Here is a 22,519-nt window from a genome sequence, read left to right as displayed (position 1 = left end):
AATATTTTGTCAGAACCCCATGATGGTATAAGATGGACGGTGTAGATTTAATTGTAGCTTAAAACTCTTGTTTGGGTATTAGATGTACGGCCCGGATTTGATTGTAGCTTAAAATTCCCCTATTTCTCTTACAAAATCTAAAGTTTCTTTTAAAGATTTTAAGTTAGCATTATTTTCATGCTAATGTTCATATTTTCAATAATTTGAATTTTTAGATGGTAAAAAATTTTAAAATATAAGAAATTCAGGAAAAATAGAAAAAAAATCCCGACCTTTGTAATTTGGGGAGGCTTGTACAGGGAAGTGGAGGCTTCAGGCTTGTATGGAACTAGGGATGGCAGAAAAAATCGATTCGAATGGATACCCGACCGTTTCGACCCGAATGGATCTTACCGAACCCGATATTTTGGATTTGGATTTGGATTTGATTTTTAGACCCGAACGAGTTTGGATTTGGATTTGGATTTGGATTTGGATACTAGGTATTCCGTATCGAAACCCGACCCGAAATCCGAATCCGATCCAAACCCGATCCAAACCCGAAACCCGAAAAAAAATCCAAATATATATATGTATATGTATACTAATATACTTTTTTTCAATTTTAAATCTACTAAATTTTGTTTATATATACATAGGTAGAGTGTGAATGTGTATATTCTTGGGTTATAATGACTTTTTTTGTTTAACTAATGAATTATTTTAAAATTTCATACTCCGTATAGTGAAGATTTGTGTTTAGAAATTATTAAATACGTTTCAAGATTTTATTAATGTGTAATACTTTATTATTAAAGTAGTTTAGTTTTAAATATAATGAAATTTAAGGGCGAAAAAATCAAAAATAATATTTCTACAATACTATATAAATTTCGGAATTCAGGTTTTGGATAAACCCGAACAAACCCGAACCCGATCCAAAACCCGTGGATTTGGATTTGGATTTGATATCTGAAACCCGATTGGATTTGGATTTGGATTTGGATTTTAAAAATAATTTGGATTTGGATATCTCAAATATCCGAACCGATCCAACCCGTTGCCATCCCTATATGGAACCGTCCCTTTGTGAAGCTTCTATGACACACTTTCCTATTATGTTGTCAAAGAAAAAGCTGATACATGGCAACGGACTGGGAGTTGATATATATATCTTAATTCTTAATATAAATTCTAATATATGATTTTTAATAACGGCGATAAAGAAAATAATCCATCTGACCAAGGTATCTTATTCTTATCATTATATAATCATCTTTGTATTTGTTATGTTATAAGATTGGAATGATAATTTAATCTTATATTTATGCTTGCAAATTAAATACGTTAATGCTTTATGTAAATTCATGTAACCAGTATCATTAGATCCTTCGAAACAATAAATCATATATTATTTTATTTTTTTTGACAAATAGATCATATATTATTAGTTAACCAGTATAAGTTACTGCATGATTCAAGATTTCTGTTATTTCTATTGTTAGAACTTATTTTTTGTACTTAGGCTTCCAAGAAGGAGATGAAATAACAGATTATGGTTGGAAGGGTTACCTGTCAGTTGGTTCGCCAAAGTGTTGATCTAATAAGTACTATTTGAAGTATTAATTGAAGAGCATACCTGGGATTTGTTTCTGATGCATGGATGAATTAAAAAAAAAATTGCATTCAGTGAATGAAAATTATATTTGCATAAACTTAAGTAAAAAACATGCAGTCTCTAAAACAAAAATTGGTCTTTGACAAACAAGAATTGTTTCATATTGATGACTCTGTCTAAGCAGTAGTTTGCTTCTGAAATAATTTTCTCAGTAACTTACATGTTTAAGATTATCTTCTTTGTTTGCTAGGAGAAGGGTGCCCCGTTGCCAAACTTGGTGAATGGGATGTGAATGATCATGCTGCAGCTGAGGGATATACTGTTATATTTAACAAGGCCAGAGATAAAAGAAGACTGGTGGAAAGCATGAATCTCCCTCAAAAGCAGATCCTAAGACGAAGTATGCAGTAGATCCTATGAAGCCTCAGGATGTAAGTTTTCTCCCCTCTCCCCTTAACCTGGCTCACATACCACACTCACAGTGATGTTTAACTAATCCTTTTTCTATGATGGATGAATATAAAAGGAATTTTAATAGTAAGTACTTCTATTATATATTAGTGTCGAGAAACTAATATGTATATATACTATATACACTTGGTTAAACAAAAGTCACAGTGTTGCATAATGAATCCTATTTTCTTTATCAGTAAGTATAAGATTCATGCGTATCCCTCTCCTTCCATGCTTTGATGTGTCAGCTTTTTAACATCATAAATCTTGGCAGTTACGAAATGGTATGAAAATGGCTTCAAACCCTGTCTCTTTCATTCAATTATCACACCCTCCTCTCTCTCCCTATAAATTTATCTTCTAAGTCTTCTATTCACGCACGGGAGTTTGTCTCGCATATGATATTCACACGGTTTTACTCAATCTTACTGCGTACTCATGGATGGCGTTTGCATTGATTCTCAAATATAATTACTAAAAAACAACAACGCCAGAGAGAGGGGGGGAAGAGAGGGAGAGGGAGAGAAAGAGAGAGAGACAGGGAGGGAGAGAGAAGGGGAGAGAGAGGGAGGGAGGGATTCCGGTGGTAATGGAAAGTCTCATCAGCGGCATTGCATCAGGAATTTCAGAAAATTTTGCAGGTACCCCTTACTGATCAAACATTATGCTACAAAGTATTTGCTTCCTTCTTTATCTAAACTATATTGTATTAATTTGTATGGACTCAAAATTATGTACATCATTGATTGGGCGTTCTGATGAAAATAACAGTTTAAGTATCGTTTAGACGCTTTGTAAAATTTCATGTTCATGGTTTGTGGTTCAGCTCAGTATGTTCCCCCAACATGGGATTTCAGTTGTTATGTCAAAAATTTCCGCGTTTCCCAGTAATTAATAACTAATCAGTAGGAAGTAATTGAAGTAATAATCTTAGGAAAACTGTTGACAAGGATTAAATGCACTATGCATGTTCAACTGAAATGGTAGCAAGAACAGCAGGTATACTATGTCTTCGCCTCACTCTTAGAGAAGAAAGAGATAAACATAAAAGAGGTGAATATAGTGGACATTGACGCTCATTTGTATAATCAGAAAACAAATATAAAAATTAAGTTTGTATTAAAGTTTTAAAATACGTCTGTCCTACTCAATTATGATGATATTTTTCAGCATAATTTCATTTTTTTGTGATTTAACTTTTCTGTAATGATCATATTAATTTCTAATTATTTTTTATTATTTGGAATATGTTCAATTCTTATTACTACTATGTGCTCCAATTCATTCCTTATGGTATGTTTCTCTCTTGGTTGAACTAACAATCATTGTAGAAGCAATTTAATTCTAGATTTTGTATTTTCTTATCATTTTCCAAGATTCTAGATTTTAATCTCTGGTTTGTCAAAATGATTTTATAGGTCATGGAATGGGTATAATCTCAATTCTTGGCTTAAACAACTAAGGTAATTAACAATTATTTGAAAATCAGCTATAATATTATTCGAGTTTTTGTAATATTAATTGATAAGTCTTAATTTTTAGTATAAGGGATCCGTCTCCAAATTCTGAATTATAACCTTTGTTTCTTGAAGTGCATCATATGCTAGAAACAATCAGATTTGTCTAATATGCTACCACCGTTCTGCATGTAGAAAAGGATATGGAGGTCAAACCAACAGTTGTCGTTAGGTCTTATACTGGAAGGAGGCAATACTGCATTTGAAAAGATTGGTGTGATGAAAGATGCAGGTGTTATGATCAACTGTGGTATGGTCAGTTTAACTAGGTTGCCTGAAGTAATTTGTCATGTATGGCACTGATTTAATGTTTATGTTCTTGCTTGGGCGATATCTACAAATAGTTAAGTGACATTGTGCATTGAAGTTCGCCTGTTAATAATTTTTTTATTAGTGCAATGTTTTGAGAGAGAAGTATGGGTACATTATTGGAGAATGTAGTATTCATGCCAGTAAGCAGTTCACATTTTGTCTAATATTTTTCAATATAAGGCTAATTTGAGGATCACAAGCTGATTAAAACCACAAACCTTACTCCATCAGGAAAAGTGAGGCAAATAACATGGCCAAGAATGGAATGGACCGAGAGCAGTTTATGCATCAGAGATTAAATATGTTGTCGGGAAAAATTCACACTCTAGCAGAGAGCAGGATCAAGATTATTAAGTATTAACGAGGACTCACCTAATTTTGTCATAACATCAAATTTAATTTTCAAGGCTCTTTCATGATAATAAGTTAAAGATATAAGTACTGAAAATAATGTTAATATTGTATATGTAAAAGGATCTGGGTATAGAGCAGCCCATTGTTTAGCTCACTCATCTAATTCAAGCCCCGTTAGTATAGTCAGAGGGATTCGGGATCCTGTCCCTGATCATCATTTCATATTAGATGCAAACTTTCTTTGATAAAACTTATACAATTCTTAGAAAAAGTATTACCCATAATTTATTCTTTTGTCTGTTTTTGATTGAAATTTACTAGAAATTGCATAAAATTAATATTTGATAACCTTGAAAGACATTCTCTGAAAGTAGATAATGTGGTCGGGAAATAGCCAAGAGTGACACGATCACACTAATGTTACATAAAAATGAGTTAAACATGAGACCGTTTTCTAATTTTTCAATCAGTTTTCCTTGAACCCAATAATTTGCCATCCAACGTAGATTTATCAAAAAAAATTTATTAAAAAATAATAATTTTTAAATATTGGATATGAAAATAATAATAATAATTTTTAAATACTAGATATGAATTTATAAGCAAAATTTGTTAAGTAAAATTTTGCGTCAATACTATGAATAAGTATAAACCTTTAGTTTTTCCTAATAATATTTTTGCATGTTAATTAAATCAGTATGGATAAATATGAATTATACAAAGTAAGGAGTGTAATCGTAGTCATCGTTGCTGATGTAATTATTCTTAATAATATTATAAATTCGCATACGCCTCATTTTTTTAAAAACAAATTCATTATCCATCAATTTTATCAATTATTAAACAATTTTAATGGGAGCTCGCGAAGCGCGGGCATAATTCCCTAGTAAATTCTAATATATGTATCATGTTTCGTTATATTGTAGTACATTATATAATAACTAATCTGAAATTGATAATAAATTATATGTTTGAAATAATAATTAAAAATTATGATCAAGTAGATGTTTTGTTAAATTTTAAAAATCCGCTTAGATAAATTTAAATTAATGACTCATAATTTAAAATGGCTTATTGTAACAAGTTTGTAACTTAAATTATATGTTTGACTAAATTTATATTACATGCTATTTAAGATTAATAAAAAAGATTAATAAAAATATAACGATAAAAATGAATTTAAAAGGTTAATTATAGTGACGAAATTGATTTTTATTAAAAAATTTATATAGAAATATGAGTTGTTTGATAAAATATGACTCTTTTTAGCCTTAATTCCATTGCTGCTACGGTTTCTGATGTTTTTTTAATTTAAATACGAGAATAACTTTAAAATGCTCAGACATATAAATCCGTCAAACATGCTCTTAATCTGCTTATTTGTTTAAATGAGTTAGAAAATGATTAAAAATTTAGATATATTAACTCAAAAGTTGATCGGGAAGTATTTTTCTAAATTTATTTCATTTTTATATCCTTGATTAGCAAAACTGTATACTATTCAATTATATTATAATTTACTCGTAATATAAAATTATCCCACTCTCCACCATGATATACCATTAACAAAAATAGATTTGTCTCTCATGAACGGAGAATCATAATCTTCACTATTTTTTGTTTTCCAGGAATTTGTTGTCTCCACCATGATATACCATTAACAAAAACAGATTTGTCTCTCCATTAGTATGAACGAAGAACCATAACTTTCACTATTTTTTGTTTTCCAGGAATTTGTTGTCTATATATTCCCTGCTGCTTGTTTACATTCATAATTCTATACTACTCTAAGTGAAAAACCATTCCGGAAATGTTTCAAAAAAATGCCTTGATTGGTACTGCCTTGAATTCTGATGCTATTTGGTAAATACAAATATACAATGCAAGTATCTTCATTAGGTTTTGCTCAAGTACAATTGTCAAGTGTAGCTGACAAATCAGGAAAGGATGTGGACCGCCTTATCCTGTAGAAATATTGTAATTCGTGGAAAATACAAATTAATTCCTTGTAAATTGGTGCAGTATTTCTTCTCTGCAGATACATTGATGAAACTGGTGCAACTCTAGCTTTTTCCTTGAATCCGTGGTCAATGATGGAGAAAGAGATTGTTGGATTGCCGCTTGGCAACCATCACAATTGCACATTCCATCGAATTTGTTGTTGGTGATATTACGTAATTATACATTTTGTATATATATATTATCCAGCTGTCATGAGCTGTCATGTACAGGCTGGCTCCTACTCAGCAGAGTTAGTTAGAGAGTCTGGTAGTTAGTTACAAGATTAGTGGTTCAGGTTCTGTATATAAAGCACTCGTCCTGTACATACATGTAACTAGTAGTAGTATAATCAATACAATATGTTCTCTCTTTTTCTCTCAAGTCACGAACTCCTCTGCATTTCATAAAGTTCATCATGGTATCAGAGCGAAACATCTCCATTTCCGCATCAATTCCGTCGATCACTTGCTTTGATTGCTCCGATCACTCCGATTACTGGTAATACTGTCTCAATCTCCCTCGATTTCTCATCAAATCTCGATCTCTCTAGATTAGTTCTTGATCTTTTGATAGTAGTTAGATCTTGCATATTCTTGATTGATCTTCATCATCTCACTCTGCGAATATAGTTCTCTAGTTGCTGCTGTTGTTGTTTGTTCATTCTGCATTTCGTTGTGAATTCGTTTATCTCTCATCATGGCTTCTGGTTCTGGAAACTTCAATTCTCATGAAAATGATAATCAAATCGCTAATCCCTCACAATTTGCTCAAGATAATCCTCTTTACTTGCAATCTTCTGATAGTCCTGGAATGAAACTTGTGAGTGAATGTTTTGACGGTACTGGTTTTGGTAACTGGAAACGATCGATGATAATTGCTCTATCTGCACGTAATAAGCTTTGTTTTGTTGATGGATCACTTCCTAAGCCTTTAGCTACATCTTCTTCATTCAAAAGCTGGTCAAGATGTAATGATATGGTTATATCTTGGATCCTTGGCGCTCTATCTAAATCCATTGGTCGTAGTGTCATTTACTGTAACTCTGCACATGAGATGTGGAAAGAGTTAGATGAACGCTATGCTGTTTCCAATGGTGCTCAGTTGTTTGGTCTTCACAAGGAGATTAGTGAAGTTCATCAAGGAAACAGTAAAATTGCTGAATATTTTACTAAACTCAAGATGTTGTGGGATGATGTTGATGCTTTGTGTATGGTTCCACTTTGTACTTGCTACTGTGATTGTGGTGCTCCTCAGAAAAATGCAGCACACGTCCTTCAACAGCGTGTCATCCAGTTCTTGATGGGATTAAATGAGTCTTACAATGTTATGAGAGGTTCAATCCTAATGACAAGTCCTCTGCCTTCTATTGGTCATGTCTATAATCTGTTGCTCCAAGAAGAAGCACAGAGAGACATTCACTCTGCAAGTCACTTCATGTCTGATGCTGCTTCTCTCCATGTCAATTCTTCAAGAAATCAGAATTTCTCTTCTCAGGGACATGGACAGACCAAGAATTTCAAGAAATCCAATGTCATTTGCAACTACTGTAAGAAGCCTGGTCATGTTGTTGACAAATGCTACAGGCTTCATGGCTTTCCCAGTGACTTCAAGTTCACTAAAACTCCTAACAAATTTGCTGCACAAGTAGATTCTGGACCAGCGCAGCAATCCATGGTTCCTCAGGCTGGCTCTACACCAGAAATCACTCCTGAAGTCTATTCACAGATGCTGTCTCTTCTCAAAACACCTCCATCATCAGATTCTCAGACTGATCCTTCTTATGCAAACTTTGCTGGTAACTCTCAATTCTCAGCTTCCATAGTTGCTTGCATGTCACAATCAACTACTGTCACTTGGATCATTGACAGTGGTGCCAATGATCACATGTGTTCTCAGAAACACTTATTCACTATTCTAACTCAATTATCTCAGCCATTAACTATTTCTATGCCAAATGGTCAAATCTTATCCATTACACACACTGGCACAATACCTATTTCACATGGCTTAATTCTTGAAAATGTGTTATTTGTGCCTCATTTTCATTTCAATTTGTTATCAGTCAACAGATTGACCACTCAGCTTAATTGTCAAGTCTTTTTCACTAATGAGTATTGCTATTTGCAGGGCTCTTCTCTGAAGAAGCCACTGGAAATTGGTAAAACTTTCAAAGGCTTATATGTTCTGTCTTGTCTTGATTCACCATCTTCTTCTGACAAAGACTTATCTACATCATCTGCTATGTTTCATACCAATGCTGTTTCTAGTTGTACTGATTCTGCCCTATTGTGGCACACTAGACTAGGACATGTTCCTTTTCACAAACTTAAAAGCATGAAAGTGTGTAATGTTGATTCTGTGATTGATATTCCTTGTCTTGTATGTGCTAAAGCTAGACAAACTAGACTTCCTTTTCCACATAGTCAAATTCATAGCACTGTCAAGTTCCAGCTTATACATGTTGACATTTGGGGACCATATAAAGTCCCCACCTACAACAAATTCAAGTATTTTTTAACAATAGTAGATGACTTTAGTAGAGCAACTTGGACTTATTTGCTCACTAATAAAGGATCTGCTTTTGATTTTCTCAAAACTTTTATCATCATGGCTGAAAATCACTTTAAGTGTCCTATTCAAACAGTACGATCTGATAATGCACTAGAATTAGGCCTCAGTCATTCAGCTACTTCATTTTTTCATTCAAAAGGGATTATTCACCAGACTTCTTGTGCATACACTCCACAACAGAATGGTGTTGTGGAGAGGAAACACAAACATCTTTTAGAAACAGCTCGTGCTTTGCTATTTCAGTCCAATCTTCCTATTTTTTTTGGGGAGACTGTGTTCTCACTGCAACATATCTCATCAATCGCTTTCCTTTAAAGGTTTTGGATAATGTATCTCCTTATGAACTTTTATTTGACAAACCACCCAGTTACTCACATCTTAAACCATTCGGGTGTTTAAGCTTTGTCACCACTTCAAAACCTCACAGAAACAAGTTCTCACCTAGAGCTTCTCCATGTGTTTTCATTGGGTATCCCTATGGGAAAAAGGCATATAAATTTTTCAATTTAGAAACCAAAGAAATACTGGTATCCAGAGACGTCATATTTTATGAAAAACACTTTCCCTATGTTGATGTTTCTTCATCTGTTTTTATACCTCTACCAGTTTCTACAGATAATGATCACACTGATCATGTCACTCATGCTCATCCTTCACCACCTCATATTAGCTCACCACACTTCACTTCTTCACCACAGTTCAGTTCTTCACCACAGGTCACTCCATCACCTCATACTAACTCACCAAATCTTACATCAGATCTCTCTGCTACTCCTGCCTCAAACACTACTCCTATCTCAAACACTACTCCTCCATCTATACCTGTTCTACATAATACTCCTCCCATTCCAGCACGCAAATCCTCAAGATCCTCCAAAATTCCATCATATTTGTCTGACTATGTGCATCCTCTTCAAACACAATGTTCACATGTTATATGTACATGTACTGTCACTTCTCTTTGTACAGATGACACACCACTTATAACACCTTCTTCAGTTTGTTGTTATGCCCCTACTGTTCCTAATCTCCAAATACCAGTTGCTGAACCAAGTTCATATGAAGAAGCTATTCAATATCCTGAATGGCGGCAAGCAATTGCTGCTGAATTTTCAGCACTTGAAGCTAATAATACATGGTGTCTTGTTCCACTCCCACCTGGCAAGAAAACCATTTCTTGTAAATGGGTCTTTAAAGTCAAATACAATTCCGATGGCAGTATTGAACGGTATAAAGCCCGTCTGGTTGTCCGTGGTTTCACTCAAAAGGCTGGTATTGACTATACAGAAACTTTTTCACCTGTTGTTAAAATGACAACGATCATAAGCTTAGTTGCAATAGCTGTCAAGAAAGGCTGGCATATGTTCCAGTTAGATGTTAATAACGCCTTCTTGCATGGCGATCTTTTTGAGGATGTCTATATGAAAGCTCCTCCTGGTCTTGACTTACCTGATGCCACACTAGTTTGTAAGCTCATTAAATCTCTATACGGTTTAAGGCAAGCATCTCGAAACTGGAATTACAAACTGTGTTGTGCATTGCTCACTCGAGGATATTCTTATTCTAAGAATGACTATTCTTTGTTTTACAAGAAAAATGGATCTTCCATAGTGTTTCTTGCGGTTTATGTGGACGATATCCTGGTTGTTGGGAATGACATATCTGAAATCAATTCTGTCAAAGCCTTTTTACATGAATCCTTCAAAATCAAGGACTTGGGATCTTTACACTATTTTCTTGGTTTGGAGTTTAATCAAACTTCTGCAGGCATGACTGTATCTCAGAACAAGTTCACATCTGAACTTCTTGCTGACTTTGATTGTCAACATCTTTCACCTGTGGTTAGTCCACTTGATTCCACTCAGAAACTGCTACCTGATAAAGGAGCTCCTCTCTCTGATTTTTCTGCATATCGAAGACTGGTTGGAAAATTAAATTTTCTCACTAATACTCGACCAGATATTTCGTTTGCTGTTCAACATTTATGCCAGTTTATGTCTGCTCCTCGACAACCACACTGGGATGCTGCCATTCACGTCCTAAGATACCTCAAGTTAAATCCAGGGCAAGGATTATTTTTTAATTCTTCCCCTAACTACAACTTACAAGCATATTGTGATGCTGACTGGGCAGCATGTCCACACACACGAAAATCTATTAGTGGTTTTGTCGTTATGATGGGTGATAGTTTGATTTCTTGGAAATCAAAGAAACAACATACTGTATCTTTGTCTTCAGCAGAAGCTGAATACCGTTCTCTCAGACGAATCACTTCTGAGCTTGCATGGTTATCTCGCCTTCTCTCTGAGCTAGAAGTACCTAATATTACTCCAATTCCTGTCAAATGTGATAGCCAAGCAGCGATATACATCGCCAAAAATCCTGTATTCCACGAAAGAACCAAACACATCGATCTGGATTGCCACTTTGTCCGAGAAAAACTCAGTGCTGGTCTTATATCTCTTTCTTATGTTCCTACCAAACAACAGCTTGCAGACGTGTTAACTAAACCGCTTCCTGGAACTCAACATCATGACATTCTCTGCAAGTTGGGTGTGCTTCCAGCTCCCTCCAACTTGAGGGGGGGTGTTGGTGATATTACGTAATTATACATTTTGTATATATATATTATCCAGCTGTCATGAGCTGTCATGTACAGGCTGGCTCCTACTCAGCAGAGTTAGTTAGAGAGTCTGGTAGTTAGTTACAAGATTAGTGGTTCAGGTTCTGTATATAAAGCACTCGTCCTGTACATACATGTAACTAGTAGTAGTATAATCAATACAATATGTTCTCTCTTTTTCTCTCAAGTCACGAACTCCTCTGCATTTCATAAAGTTCATCATTTGTCCAACATGATATTCAACAGCAACCCATTTTCAAACCATGATCCTTAACCACAATGAGACAAAAATGGGTTTGAAGGTGCATAGACCTTCTATAACTCGCTATACTGAGCATGCCGGAATGCTGTATTAATATCAGCTATCCACAGAAGTGACAGGAAAAACCATATCTGCCTTTACTCAAAAGAACCTCTGCACAATGTTTCCTACCAATTTTTGAAGGATCCACAACGTTTCAGATACTGCGTAGAGCAACTATAACTGCAGGGAGAAGCCAAAAATTAAGCAGCACATTCAAAAAAGTATTTAAACATATGGATAACTTTTTGCACAAATCATAAAATTTTTTAGGATGACTAGAAACAAATAGATGTATAAAGAAATACAGTATGATAAAAAATAAACGAGTAACTGCAAACTGCAAAGCAACATTAAAGGCACATATATGCATTTTTCTTCTTTATTGCTCTACATAAACCTTTTCTTTTCCAAAAGCTCATTACTGGTACCTAAACTACAGTTGTTTAGCAAAGAAAAAAGACTACACCACCAAAGCAATTTCCTACGACTGACTTAAATGAAATTAGATTAGGTAAGATGTTGATTTACAGAGCTTATCTCTATTCCAAGGAATGTATCACTGTCAATAAAGACATACCGGGTCACCATATTCTGGTAAATTTTTGTTTTCAATGTAAAAGATTTTAAGTCTTAAAATAGATTCTTGTACAAAAGCATTGTCGCAGAAATACATCAAATGCCTATTGACACACCATGTTTATTTTTTACAGCTACCAAGAAACTACTGAGAGCTGGGCCCCAATACAGATTTAAATCATGTTACTATCCGCAGTTGGTGAGAGAAATATTTGTAATTAAAGACACTTCATTCCCTCGATCACATTTCCAATCATGCCAAAATTCATGCAGACAAATAGGCAGACCAGTAATAATAGAATTGCCGCCACAACGCACATTAGCCACTTTACAAGCTGTTGTTGAACAGCTAACTCGTCCAAAATTAATATCGTTATACTAAACTACTAAAGAATTAATCCACACACTAAAGAGGCATGATCAGCGTGATTAAGGGTTCAAGTAAGCTCACCAATGAAGCAAAGGAAGAGGGTTATCCAGAAGACAACTTGAACTGGGCGACTGTATTGCATATGATATTGCGACCTCTGAACCTGCCTCTGAATGGCTCCATACCAACCATAGAGTTGTTTGTCACAACACTCATCGCCATTTTCAAGGCAACTCTTACATCTCTCATAGCATGCATTAACTCCCTGTCCACATAGTAACAATTTATGACGTCATTGGCAACATTTAAATTCAAAATTTTGTATTCAAAGAGCCTTGCAATGGCGGAGCAAGGAATTATAAGCTCAAAGTACCCACTGAAAGTAAACAGTACAGACACTTACTTTAGGCAAATTATTAGGTTGCAATAATGCAGTGTCAACATCTTGTTGGCGATCTGGAAGCTTCAACTTCCTGTTCCCATTTTTCTGCCACTTTAGTTTAGATGCAGACTCCATGGTATTTAAAAAACCTGAAACACTGGGTATCTTCGGTGGAGGCTGCTCACGGCGTACAACTCCAGAACTCTGAAGCAAAACACTATCATCAACTGCGATATTCCAATTACCAATGTCAGCAGCACTTGCAGTTCTACGATGGCCGTGAAACTTATCATGCTTAAGGTCCATGCGGGCCAATTCAACAGAGTTCGAAAAGTTCTTCACACGTTCCAGTGAAGATGCTTTATCAGCCTCCAAAGGCTTCGAAGAAAGTTGGTCCTGGCCCTGAACTTTGGAGGAATTCTTGCCTTTGGAAGTCGTCGATCCAGTGAGAAACAACTCGAGCTCATTACATTCTCCCTCGTCCAAGCGCACCCATGGGTTAGGTGGCTTGCCTGATGAAACAGCAGATTTGTGCAAAGCACTATTAATTTTAGATATTTGCCCCTCCATTGCTAGGATAAATTCACGATGCCTGTCTTTCGCATCATCAAGTGTGCTATTCTTGTAACTCGATTTCACTGCCCGTTCGAATTCCTCCAGCTGCATTAGCAACACAACAATCATATACCCTCACCCAAGATAGATATCAAATCAATACATACAAGTGCTTACACTTTCATATCTTATTTTCAAAAATTGTCTGTGAACACCTAACAAGTCTTTCTTCACAAATCATGACTACACACATTTGCAAAGTAAAAATCCCGCGCATCACTTCCAACATACCATCACAAACAAACTTTACACACCTCAAAACATGCATTCTCACTAACAAGCAACAACCGCGACAACCAATCACAAACTAACACCACACAATTCTCAAATTCAAAAAACCTAAAACGCCTCACTAACCAATGACCAAAACACGTAAACGAGTAATTCGAATGAATAAGCCGAGAAATGGCATAATACCTGCCACTTGGTAGTCCCGAGAGCCGTCTGCAAGTCCCTCTTAATTTCATCCGGCTTCAACATACCGGAGTTATTCTTGACCGCATGAACCCACGTCCGATACGCGGATTCCATCCTAATTGCATCGCAAAAGAAAAATAACAACCAAACTAATTAAATCAAAATCACAAATCATTAAAAAAATTGTGAAAAATATATGAATGTATGTATGTATACCTGTCAGCAGATTCCTGGACTTGTTCAGCAGCTGGAAAAAAGGGATCTTTCTCCCACCGATCAAATTGCGAAGTCATATTAATCGGCGGTGAGATTAGATCCGTGAAAATGAAAAACCCTAGCTGGTTAAAATTGATTAGATTAGATTAGAATTAATGATGGAAATTAGAATTAAGAATGGGGAATTGAAGAAATGGGGGATTGAGAAGAGAGGAGAATAGAAATGAAGATGAAGGTGCGTTGTGTTGTGTTGGCCGGGTTGCTACCAACGGATTGTTAGGAAGGAGAATGCGGGAAATATTAATTTTGGGTTTATTTTCTTTCAATTTTTGTTGAAAATTTGGTCAAAGACAGGAGACCTCGTATGTATTTTCGTATGCTTTACTAATTATAGGCTAGCCCTCAGGATTGACAATCATACATTCATACTAGATACTAACTTGCCTGATGTATCATTTTATGGGATATTTTACCTTTTCATCTCATTTTATCACACTCTCGTTATTGTATATACTAAATAATTTTAAAAATATTTAATATTTAAAATTCTTTTCCTAGTATATAAGAATGTAAAAATTAATTTAACTACATTTTTCTTAAAAACATTGATGAGTTAAAATTTGAAACATAACACAACACAACACAAGTTAAAGTGATGTTCTTTCTGAGTTAAAATCTGAAACAATTGTTTCTTTTGGAACCGTAAATTTGAGAATTTATTCATCATATAAGTTATGTTGACACATGCTATTTTTATGTTGCCAACCCTTGCAACTACATATGAGGTCTAAGATTGAGCATCCAGACACCTATGCAGAATTATCAAATATATGTAGAGATTAGTATACGGAAAATGTTATATTTAGAGCAGTTTTTAAATTTTTAGAGCAATTTGCAAAATTTGTACTAAAATTGGATGATTTATGTGGATACAAGAGGAAAAGATAATTAAATTTACTCTGGAAACAAAAATGTTGCTCTGGATATAACATTTTCCTTAGCAGATTAATGCCCGCATAAAAGACTTGTGTAGCCTATAAAATTAAATTGATAACAGACTAACTAACTTGTAAGTTGGTAAATTGTACCTAAGCAGATAATTTCAAAGCTACACAAGTGATTCATTGTTTTATTAAAGAGTGTAGATATACATGAAATAAGAAATGCGCAAGGATCCTCAAATCCAAAACTAACATCGTCTTCTTTGCACGAGCACAACATCTATCATAGAACATAACTACCACATCATGCTACAAAAATCCTTGATCTGTAAACAAATTTAAATATTCTATCCCAAAACTTTATATAGCATTCCTATTTTTTTTTTTATTATAATAGTTTTTAGTCATGATACAGAGTTGCATGTTTCATTTTAGCTATGATATAACAATTTGTAGGATTGAGGTTTAATTTAGATTTGTATGACTAAAACGGAAAGAGGAATAAAGATTATACATATCTTATCTACCAAATTGCATTCCATTCCCACCTAAATTCATCACCTACAACCAAATGTAGCAAAAGTTATTACTATAAGTCAACATATGTTAAGACATCATGTCTTTCATCTACTGGCAATGGGTATCATACGATATGATTATTACCAAAAAAAAAAAAAAAAAAAAGTTGCACTAAAATAAGATATACCTACACATTACACAATTGCGTATAAATCTTATCATGCCGGGGATAGGCCATTCCCTGTGAAGAAATCACCAATAGCAGGGCAAAGGCTGCAACTTACACGCAGCAATTGATTCCAAAATCCACGTGTGTTGTATAATTCTGGAACCAATTCTGAGAGCCAAATTTTCTGCAGTCTCTAGTATTTCCACCACAGGTGAATCTTCATCTCCTGTTGTGCAGTGATATGTGTGATCCGCATTATACACAATTAGAATTTTTGAGGTTCCCTCGGCAACACAAGTTTGTGAGACAAGGTGTTCCTTGTTCTCAATAATAGTACCAGCAGCAGCGAGAACCAAAGTTTTGAGGTCATTCATGAGACCCGAGTCAAAATCTCCACTGAAGTAGAATATCAGGCTACCAAAAAGTTTTGGCCCCTAAATTAAGCAACCAATGAAGGTCAACCGTTTTTAGTAATGAAAAAAGATGAGATGAAAAGAATATAAAATACTAAATTAGAGCCAGTTAGGTATCTGATGACATAGTCAAGTAGTACAATTTGATGACTATGAATCTTATAATTAAATTACCTAGTTACTGAGCGCAATTGGATAATTCTAATTGTATCAAAAAAAATAATATCTAGTTACCAGGATATAACTTATTTTCAGCAAAAAAACATATCAATGATGCACATTATTCTTATGGTAATATATTTCGTTTTTTCATAGTAAAGATTTGTACTTGCATTATCCAAAGTCAGATGTCTGCCGGTCTTAGGGCCATCGCGAGCTCCATGATTGTCTAGCGTGACTTCATAAGGTTCTTCGTTCATTGGTTTGTTTGCTTTCGCACAAGATTTTATCCCTGCAAACATCTTGCAAGTTGCTTAATCTTTAAAGAACCCTAATTCGATGTCTACGGAAACTTTCTAACAAGATACTACAGGACTTTAGCCATAAAAATTATAGGCATTCAAAAATTAAATCTTACAGTCCATAGAGATGATCCATTGTCCGTATAAAATTGCCATGAGGACTTTCAGTGTCCTCGTACATGAACTATTTGCATCTGTGGCAGTAATTACATGGGTTACATCTGGTCTCCAAAACCTTGTCACGGTTGCACCACAACATCTAGCAAACTTGACGAGATAACACTGTATGCCAAGAAGAAAATCAAAAACATTTGTGATTAAGATAGTACAAATCTTAATTTAAACGTCTGTAACTTGATACCAAAAAAACTTCATTTAAATGTTAGAACCAACCAGATTTGTGGAAGACAGAGCAGATCCACAGAATACCCAAGTCTTTACTCCATCACACGATGTCGACCAGAAATCTGGCTGCTTAGGGATACTATGCTCACACAGAAACAATATTAAGCAACAAATTAGAATGCCAGGTGAAGTCAACATGAATGTTATTGAAACAGATTTAGCACTAAAACAACATTAATAAACAAATATTATATCTATAGTAACAAGCAATTTTCTTTTGCAACACCAGGACAAAAACTCTAAAATGCATGCAGGTGTAATAGCATACAGAAAGATTATATTATTAATAATAGATTGAATAGGATGGTAAGCTAAAGGTTCTCGACCAAAAGCAGGGTTACCAGCGGATTTGTTTCTTTACTGACACGGTTTTCATACTCTAACGTTTCTCTTGGAAATTTGGTAGACTTGTGAGATTTAAAGTACATTAGAAAGTTGTCTGCTAAATAAAAGGGATCAAATGTATTATTATTTTTGACACATATGGATTTCCATGATACAACCTTATAAATAAGTAAATTGCACTATAATTTGCACAAGGTAAGTGATAAGTCTTGCAACAAGCCTTCACATAGCAACCAAGTGCTGCCCCCTTTTCCTCGCAGCCAATACATCTTTGCTTAGCAGCCCTAGCCAGCTCTATGTCTAAATTCAATACTTTATTATCCTCGTAGGAAACTCCTAAGTATCCTAGTAGAATGCTGATCACAAAATGCACTGGAAAAGTGCTTGAAAGGAATCAAAGGAATACACCACGTAAAGACACATGGTCCACACGATCAGGCCATGTCTCTGCCCACATACTTCAAAATTCATAAGTAATTTTTTTTATTTCTGTAGTCTGATGAACACCCTTTATGAATTATGATCAGATTAAGAACTTACTTGAGCTTTTTTCGGTTGTATTAACTATTTTTTTTACATGCAAGAGAACTGAAGGGGAGTGGGGTCATCTACAAAGGTAAGCGAACCAAGCAACAAGAGGGTGCATATGGGAGAAAGTTTAAATCATGCCTCAGAGAGAGAGAGAGAGGTGGAGAAAATAGTTACTATATTTTAGTGACGCGAAAATAAAAGTGTTGAGTTACAACCATGTCAATGAATATTAAATTATAGAAAGCGAGTTACAGAAGATATGGAAGAGACAAGATCCACATACACCTGTGAGACATGAAAAGGTCAACAATATGGCTTCATCTTTATTTTCTTCTTATTAAAAGGAGGATCAAAACCAGAATAGTCTTTAAAATTGCGTACCGAATAATGCAAGCGTTTTGAACATTATTAATCCTAGAGGAAGACGCATCTCCAGGTACTAACTCTCGATTTTCATGACGTAAAATTTGACCCTTCTCCTGCAAACAGACATATATTCAAAAAGAGATAGATTCAGGAAACGCAGATTATTTGAAAGATCACTTCTTCAAGCAGGCAATCTCTGTAGAACACTAATAGAGTCTTATCACAAAGGTATTTTAAAAGAAGAAGAAGAAGAAGAATTTTAAGATTCAGGTTTAGAAATCAGTAATAATACCACTTCAAAAGTATGACAATAGCCACACTCGTCATTGTATGCTTCTGGTGACTTTAATATCTTTTGTCTCTTGGCATCCTTATAGATCTCTCTCAAGGAGCGAGTCCTGCCTACTGACAGCCGTTTTTGGTTCATTTTTACTGTCTTCACAGCAATTTTGATTAGATTCCCATTTTTCAGATGACCAGGAGGCTGGGACTGCAGTGACCTGTCCTCTTTTCTACCACTTGTATCTCCTTTTAAGCAAATTTGTGCATGCGTTTTACTACCTTTCAAGGAACTCATAGATTTTCCATTGATGGAATTTTCCTCTGCAAATGTTTCAACAGACTCCTCTAGTATCTCCTGATTTGTTATAGCTGATGCAGGAGACTTCTCTGACAGTTTTGCAACATCTTTCATAACCGAACAAGAAAAAACGTGGTCAAGACCACAAAACGAGGGCAACTAAATTGCACACATTTCCCCATTGTTGTATATTGTCTTACCAGAAGCAAGCGGATGGCATGTGTCAGCAAGGGAAGTCGAACACAAGCTTTTGAAGACTGCTATCACATTTTCCATAAAAAATGCTGATCGTGTATCTGGTTCATGTAGACAAATTAAAACCAATTAAAAAAAATCTGACATTTGACCTTGATCTCAAAATACTCTTACATTATGTGTTCAGGTATTAGTCGAGAGAGTTATGAACTTATCGTACTTTAAAGTAAAAGTAGCCCTACAATTGCAGCAACAAAAAAAGAAAGTACTTCTTTGGTGTGCTCCCTGCATCATTTGTGGGATACAGTTCCAGACTCCACAATGTAATGGTTGATGACAGAAGTGTTCAAACTTCAAAGCAACAATTTGACATTAAATAACAGATTTGTTTCTCTTAAAGTCAGTACTGCCATCCCATATATTAGGACCAAAATAATGATCTCTGGCATCTGATATTCAACCATGTTTGTGCAGAATCATTAAAATCCAATTGGTAGGAAGGAACGAAAATAGAGGAGAGTGGAATGAAATGTGTACTAATTTGTGGGTAAATATTCATAATTCTTATTCGTCGTGCTTATTAACAGGAGTTCAATCCCACTAAGAGATAGATAATGCTCATTCCTACTTCACAACTCATTTCCTTCAAGACCTAATCACAGAAAGTATTCACAGTATTACATTACTTGTTTGCTATTTCATCTTACATACTTGTCATTCACCTTTAATTTTATTCACAAGATACATTCCATTCCAGTCCTTTTAATTAAAAAGAGTGTAGTAAAAATCCATAGATATCAAATAAAAAACGACATAAACCAGTACTTAAATTCACCCGAAATAATGAAATTCCATACCTCGACCAACATAATTTGTTTGGCAAGCAGGACATTTCGAACCCTTTTTGCTCTGTTTACAAATGCATGAACTGCTCACACAATTGAAAAATATAAAACCCAGTTCAGTAAAATACGAATGCATGAACTGCTCACACAATTGAAAAATATAAAACCCAGTTCAGTAAAACTGCTCACACAATTGAAAGATATAAAACCCAGTTCAGTAAAATAATACTCCACTAATTGCTCGAAATTAAAAACAAAAATTCGAAAAAGCTAGTATGAGTAAATAATGACGTTAATTACTTGCACAACAAGTGATCACACGGGAGCAAAACAGGTTCATCAAGCAACTCCATGCTGCGAAACAAATTCACAAATCATAAAAATCAGTCATCAAAAACTACCAAATTAATATCATAAATCAAGGCATTAAGTACCAGATGGGGCATTTGAGAGCTAAGGAGAGCTTGTGCAGGTGAAGAAGCCATGGATTCAGCACCCTCTCATCGTTATTTTCCGACATCATATTGCAAATTGTATTAAATTTGGAGGAAGATGGGATTAAATGGACGATTGGGTTTTGTTACTAAAATCGGGAGCTCATGTACGTTGCGTGAAATTGGTGAACATGCCTTCCGCGGAAATTATTAAATTAATATTTACTAGTTTTTGAACGTGCAATTTTAGCGAGATACCTTATACTTTTAGCTACACTTATTTTTAAATTTGGGTTGTTCCGGTAATTTAGTAGCAAAGTAAAAAAGAAGGAGAAATAATATAGAGATTACAATGGAATTAAAACCGAAATACTTTAGAATTATCTTGGATATTTCTATTTTTATATACTTAGATACCGTTTGACATTGTAGTAAAATTAATTTTTATTAAAAAAAAGTGAAAATAATTTGATAAATCTAAAAAAAGATTCCTAGAACATCAAAAAGTTGTTTTTAACAAAAACAAGTTCTTACATGATTTTACAAAAAACTGTTTTCCAGTTTTTGTGGAAACCTGTTATGAATTTCATTGTCAAGTCAATATCAACAACATGTCATGACCGGTTAGACTTGGTTTATTTTGTCAGTTCATTAAAAAATTATCTCTTATATTATAATTCAAAAAATACAAATATAAAAAAAAATCAATTATCTAATTTCTAGAATAACATATTTTTTAACTACAAAATAAATTTTAACAGCATATCAAACATGCGATGGCTTATTTTCTCTTCTCATTTTTTCAACCTAAAACTATGATTATGTCATTCTTAATCCAATTGTTTAACACTCTTGTAACGAAATAGTAACATACTCTCATTTTCCAACAACAATCACATTTGATTGTTCGGATTGTCACATTATTAATTTAATTATTTAACTCTCTCGTAACGAAATAATAATGTACTCTCTTTTTCCAACAACAATTATTGATTACTATCTTTATAAAATTAATTCCATGCGATAAAATCCCTGTTGATGTTTGTAAAGCACGAGAAAGTTATTTTGAACCAAAATAGTAGTAATTATTTAAATTATAAATTATAATAATTTAATGGATTGACCAAGTTAAAAAATTCTAAGAATAAAAAATTGAAAAGGACAAAATATTTAAGTAAGTGTATATACATGCTGAGATCCTTCGTCAAGAAAGGTCCTGGCTATCATAATTTTAATAATTAATGTCCGAAAAATCACATTTTGTAAAAATGATTTCAAATACAAAATATAGTTGAAGTAGCGGTTTTGTTTTAAAATACATGATTTAGCGTTATACATGATAACGCCAGTTTGTCCAGCGTTTCAAAACCCTCCCTAACAACTCAAAAAACAAGAATAGAGTTGTAATTCGAGATGGGCGACTCGCGAGCTCGCCCGGCTCGCTTGGATAAACTCGCCCATCACGAGCTCGCCCGGCTCGCTTGGATAAACTCGAACTCGTTTAACTAGATTATGCTCGGCTCGAATCGTTAAACGAGTCGAATTTAGAGAAAGTTCAGGCTCGTTTAAATAAACGAGCCGAATCGACTTGATTTGTAAAATTAAACGAGAGTTCGGGTAGAAGTTTAGATTTAATCAAGTGTAAAATTAAATGTGTTGGTTTGCTCATCGTTGAAAGCGACTCGTTTAGCTAAATGAGCAGACTCGACTCGACTCGTGAAATTAAACGAGTCGAGTTCGGGCAGAGTTTTATGCTCTATTAGCTAAACGAGCCGACTCGACTTCACTCGATATAATCTTTCACAAAATCAAGATATGAAAAAAAATTCGGTGACAAGCAGAGGAAAAGATCATCTATCTCGGGTATTATATACAAAACACCAAGTGAATTGATTAATTTGTTCACCTCAAAATAACAAGAACAGTTTGTTTAAAAAAATCATGATAAAATTCACATGAAATTATGATTTGATAACCCAACGCTACTTCGTCTAACGTTTTGTTTTT

The 22,519-nt window shown here is 34.5% G+C and overlaps 2 protein-coding genes across 2 annotated transcripts; both read right to left on the bottom strand.

Annotated features, from left to right (window-relative positions):
- Positions 1 to 11,505: 11,505 nt before the first annotated feature.
- On the bottom strand, positions 11,506 to 14,670 carry LOC108219814 (uncharacterized). Its single transcript, XM_017393341.2, has 5 exons — positions 14,309 to 14,670; positions 14,093 to 14,207; positions 13,082 to 13,720; positions 12,760 to 12,943; positions 11,506 to 11,912 (listed from the first exon to the last, which is right to left on the bottom strand). The coding sequence occupies exons 1-5, from the start codon at positions 14,383 to 14,385 to the stop codon at positions 11,887 to 11,889; spliced, it is 1,041 nt and encodes a 346-aa protein (XP_017248830.1). The 5' UTR covers positions 14,386 to 14,670; the 3' UTR covers positions 11,506 to 11,886.
- A 340-nt stretch (positions 14,671 to 15,010) lies between these two features.
- LOC108222481 (BRCA1-associated RING domain protein 1) lies at positions 15,011 to 20,698 on the bottom strand. Its single transcript, XM_064094020.1, has 11 exons — positions 20,513 to 20,698; positions 20,379 to 20,432; positions 20,091 to 20,161; positions 19,239 to 19,334; positions 18,751 to 19,145; positions 18,474 to 18,571; positions 17,205 to 17,295; positions 16,928 to 17,093; positions 16,615 to 16,801; positions 16,533 to 16,551; positions 15,011 to 16,371 (listed from the first exon to the last, which is right to left on the bottom strand). The coding sequence occupies exons 1-11, from the start codon at positions 20,599 to 20,601 to the stop codon at positions 16,021 to 16,023; spliced, it is 1,617 nt and encodes a 538-aa protein (XP_063950090.1). The 5' UTR covers positions 20,602 to 20,698; the 3' UTR covers positions 15,011 to 16,020.
- Between the last annotated feature and the right edge of the window lie 1,821 nt (positions 20,699 to 22,519).

Source organism: Daucus carota, chromosome 5 (assembly GCF_001625215.2).
Source record: "Daucus carota subsp. sativus chromosome 5, DH1 v3.0, whole genome shotgun sequence".
In the NCBI taxonomy this organism is placed as follows: Eukaryota; Viridiplantae; Streptophyta; class Magnoliopsida; order Apiales; family Apiaceae; genus Daucus; species Daucus carota.
Note: the sequence above shows the minus strand (reverse complement) of the source record. Positions and strands in the feature narration are given on the sequence as shown.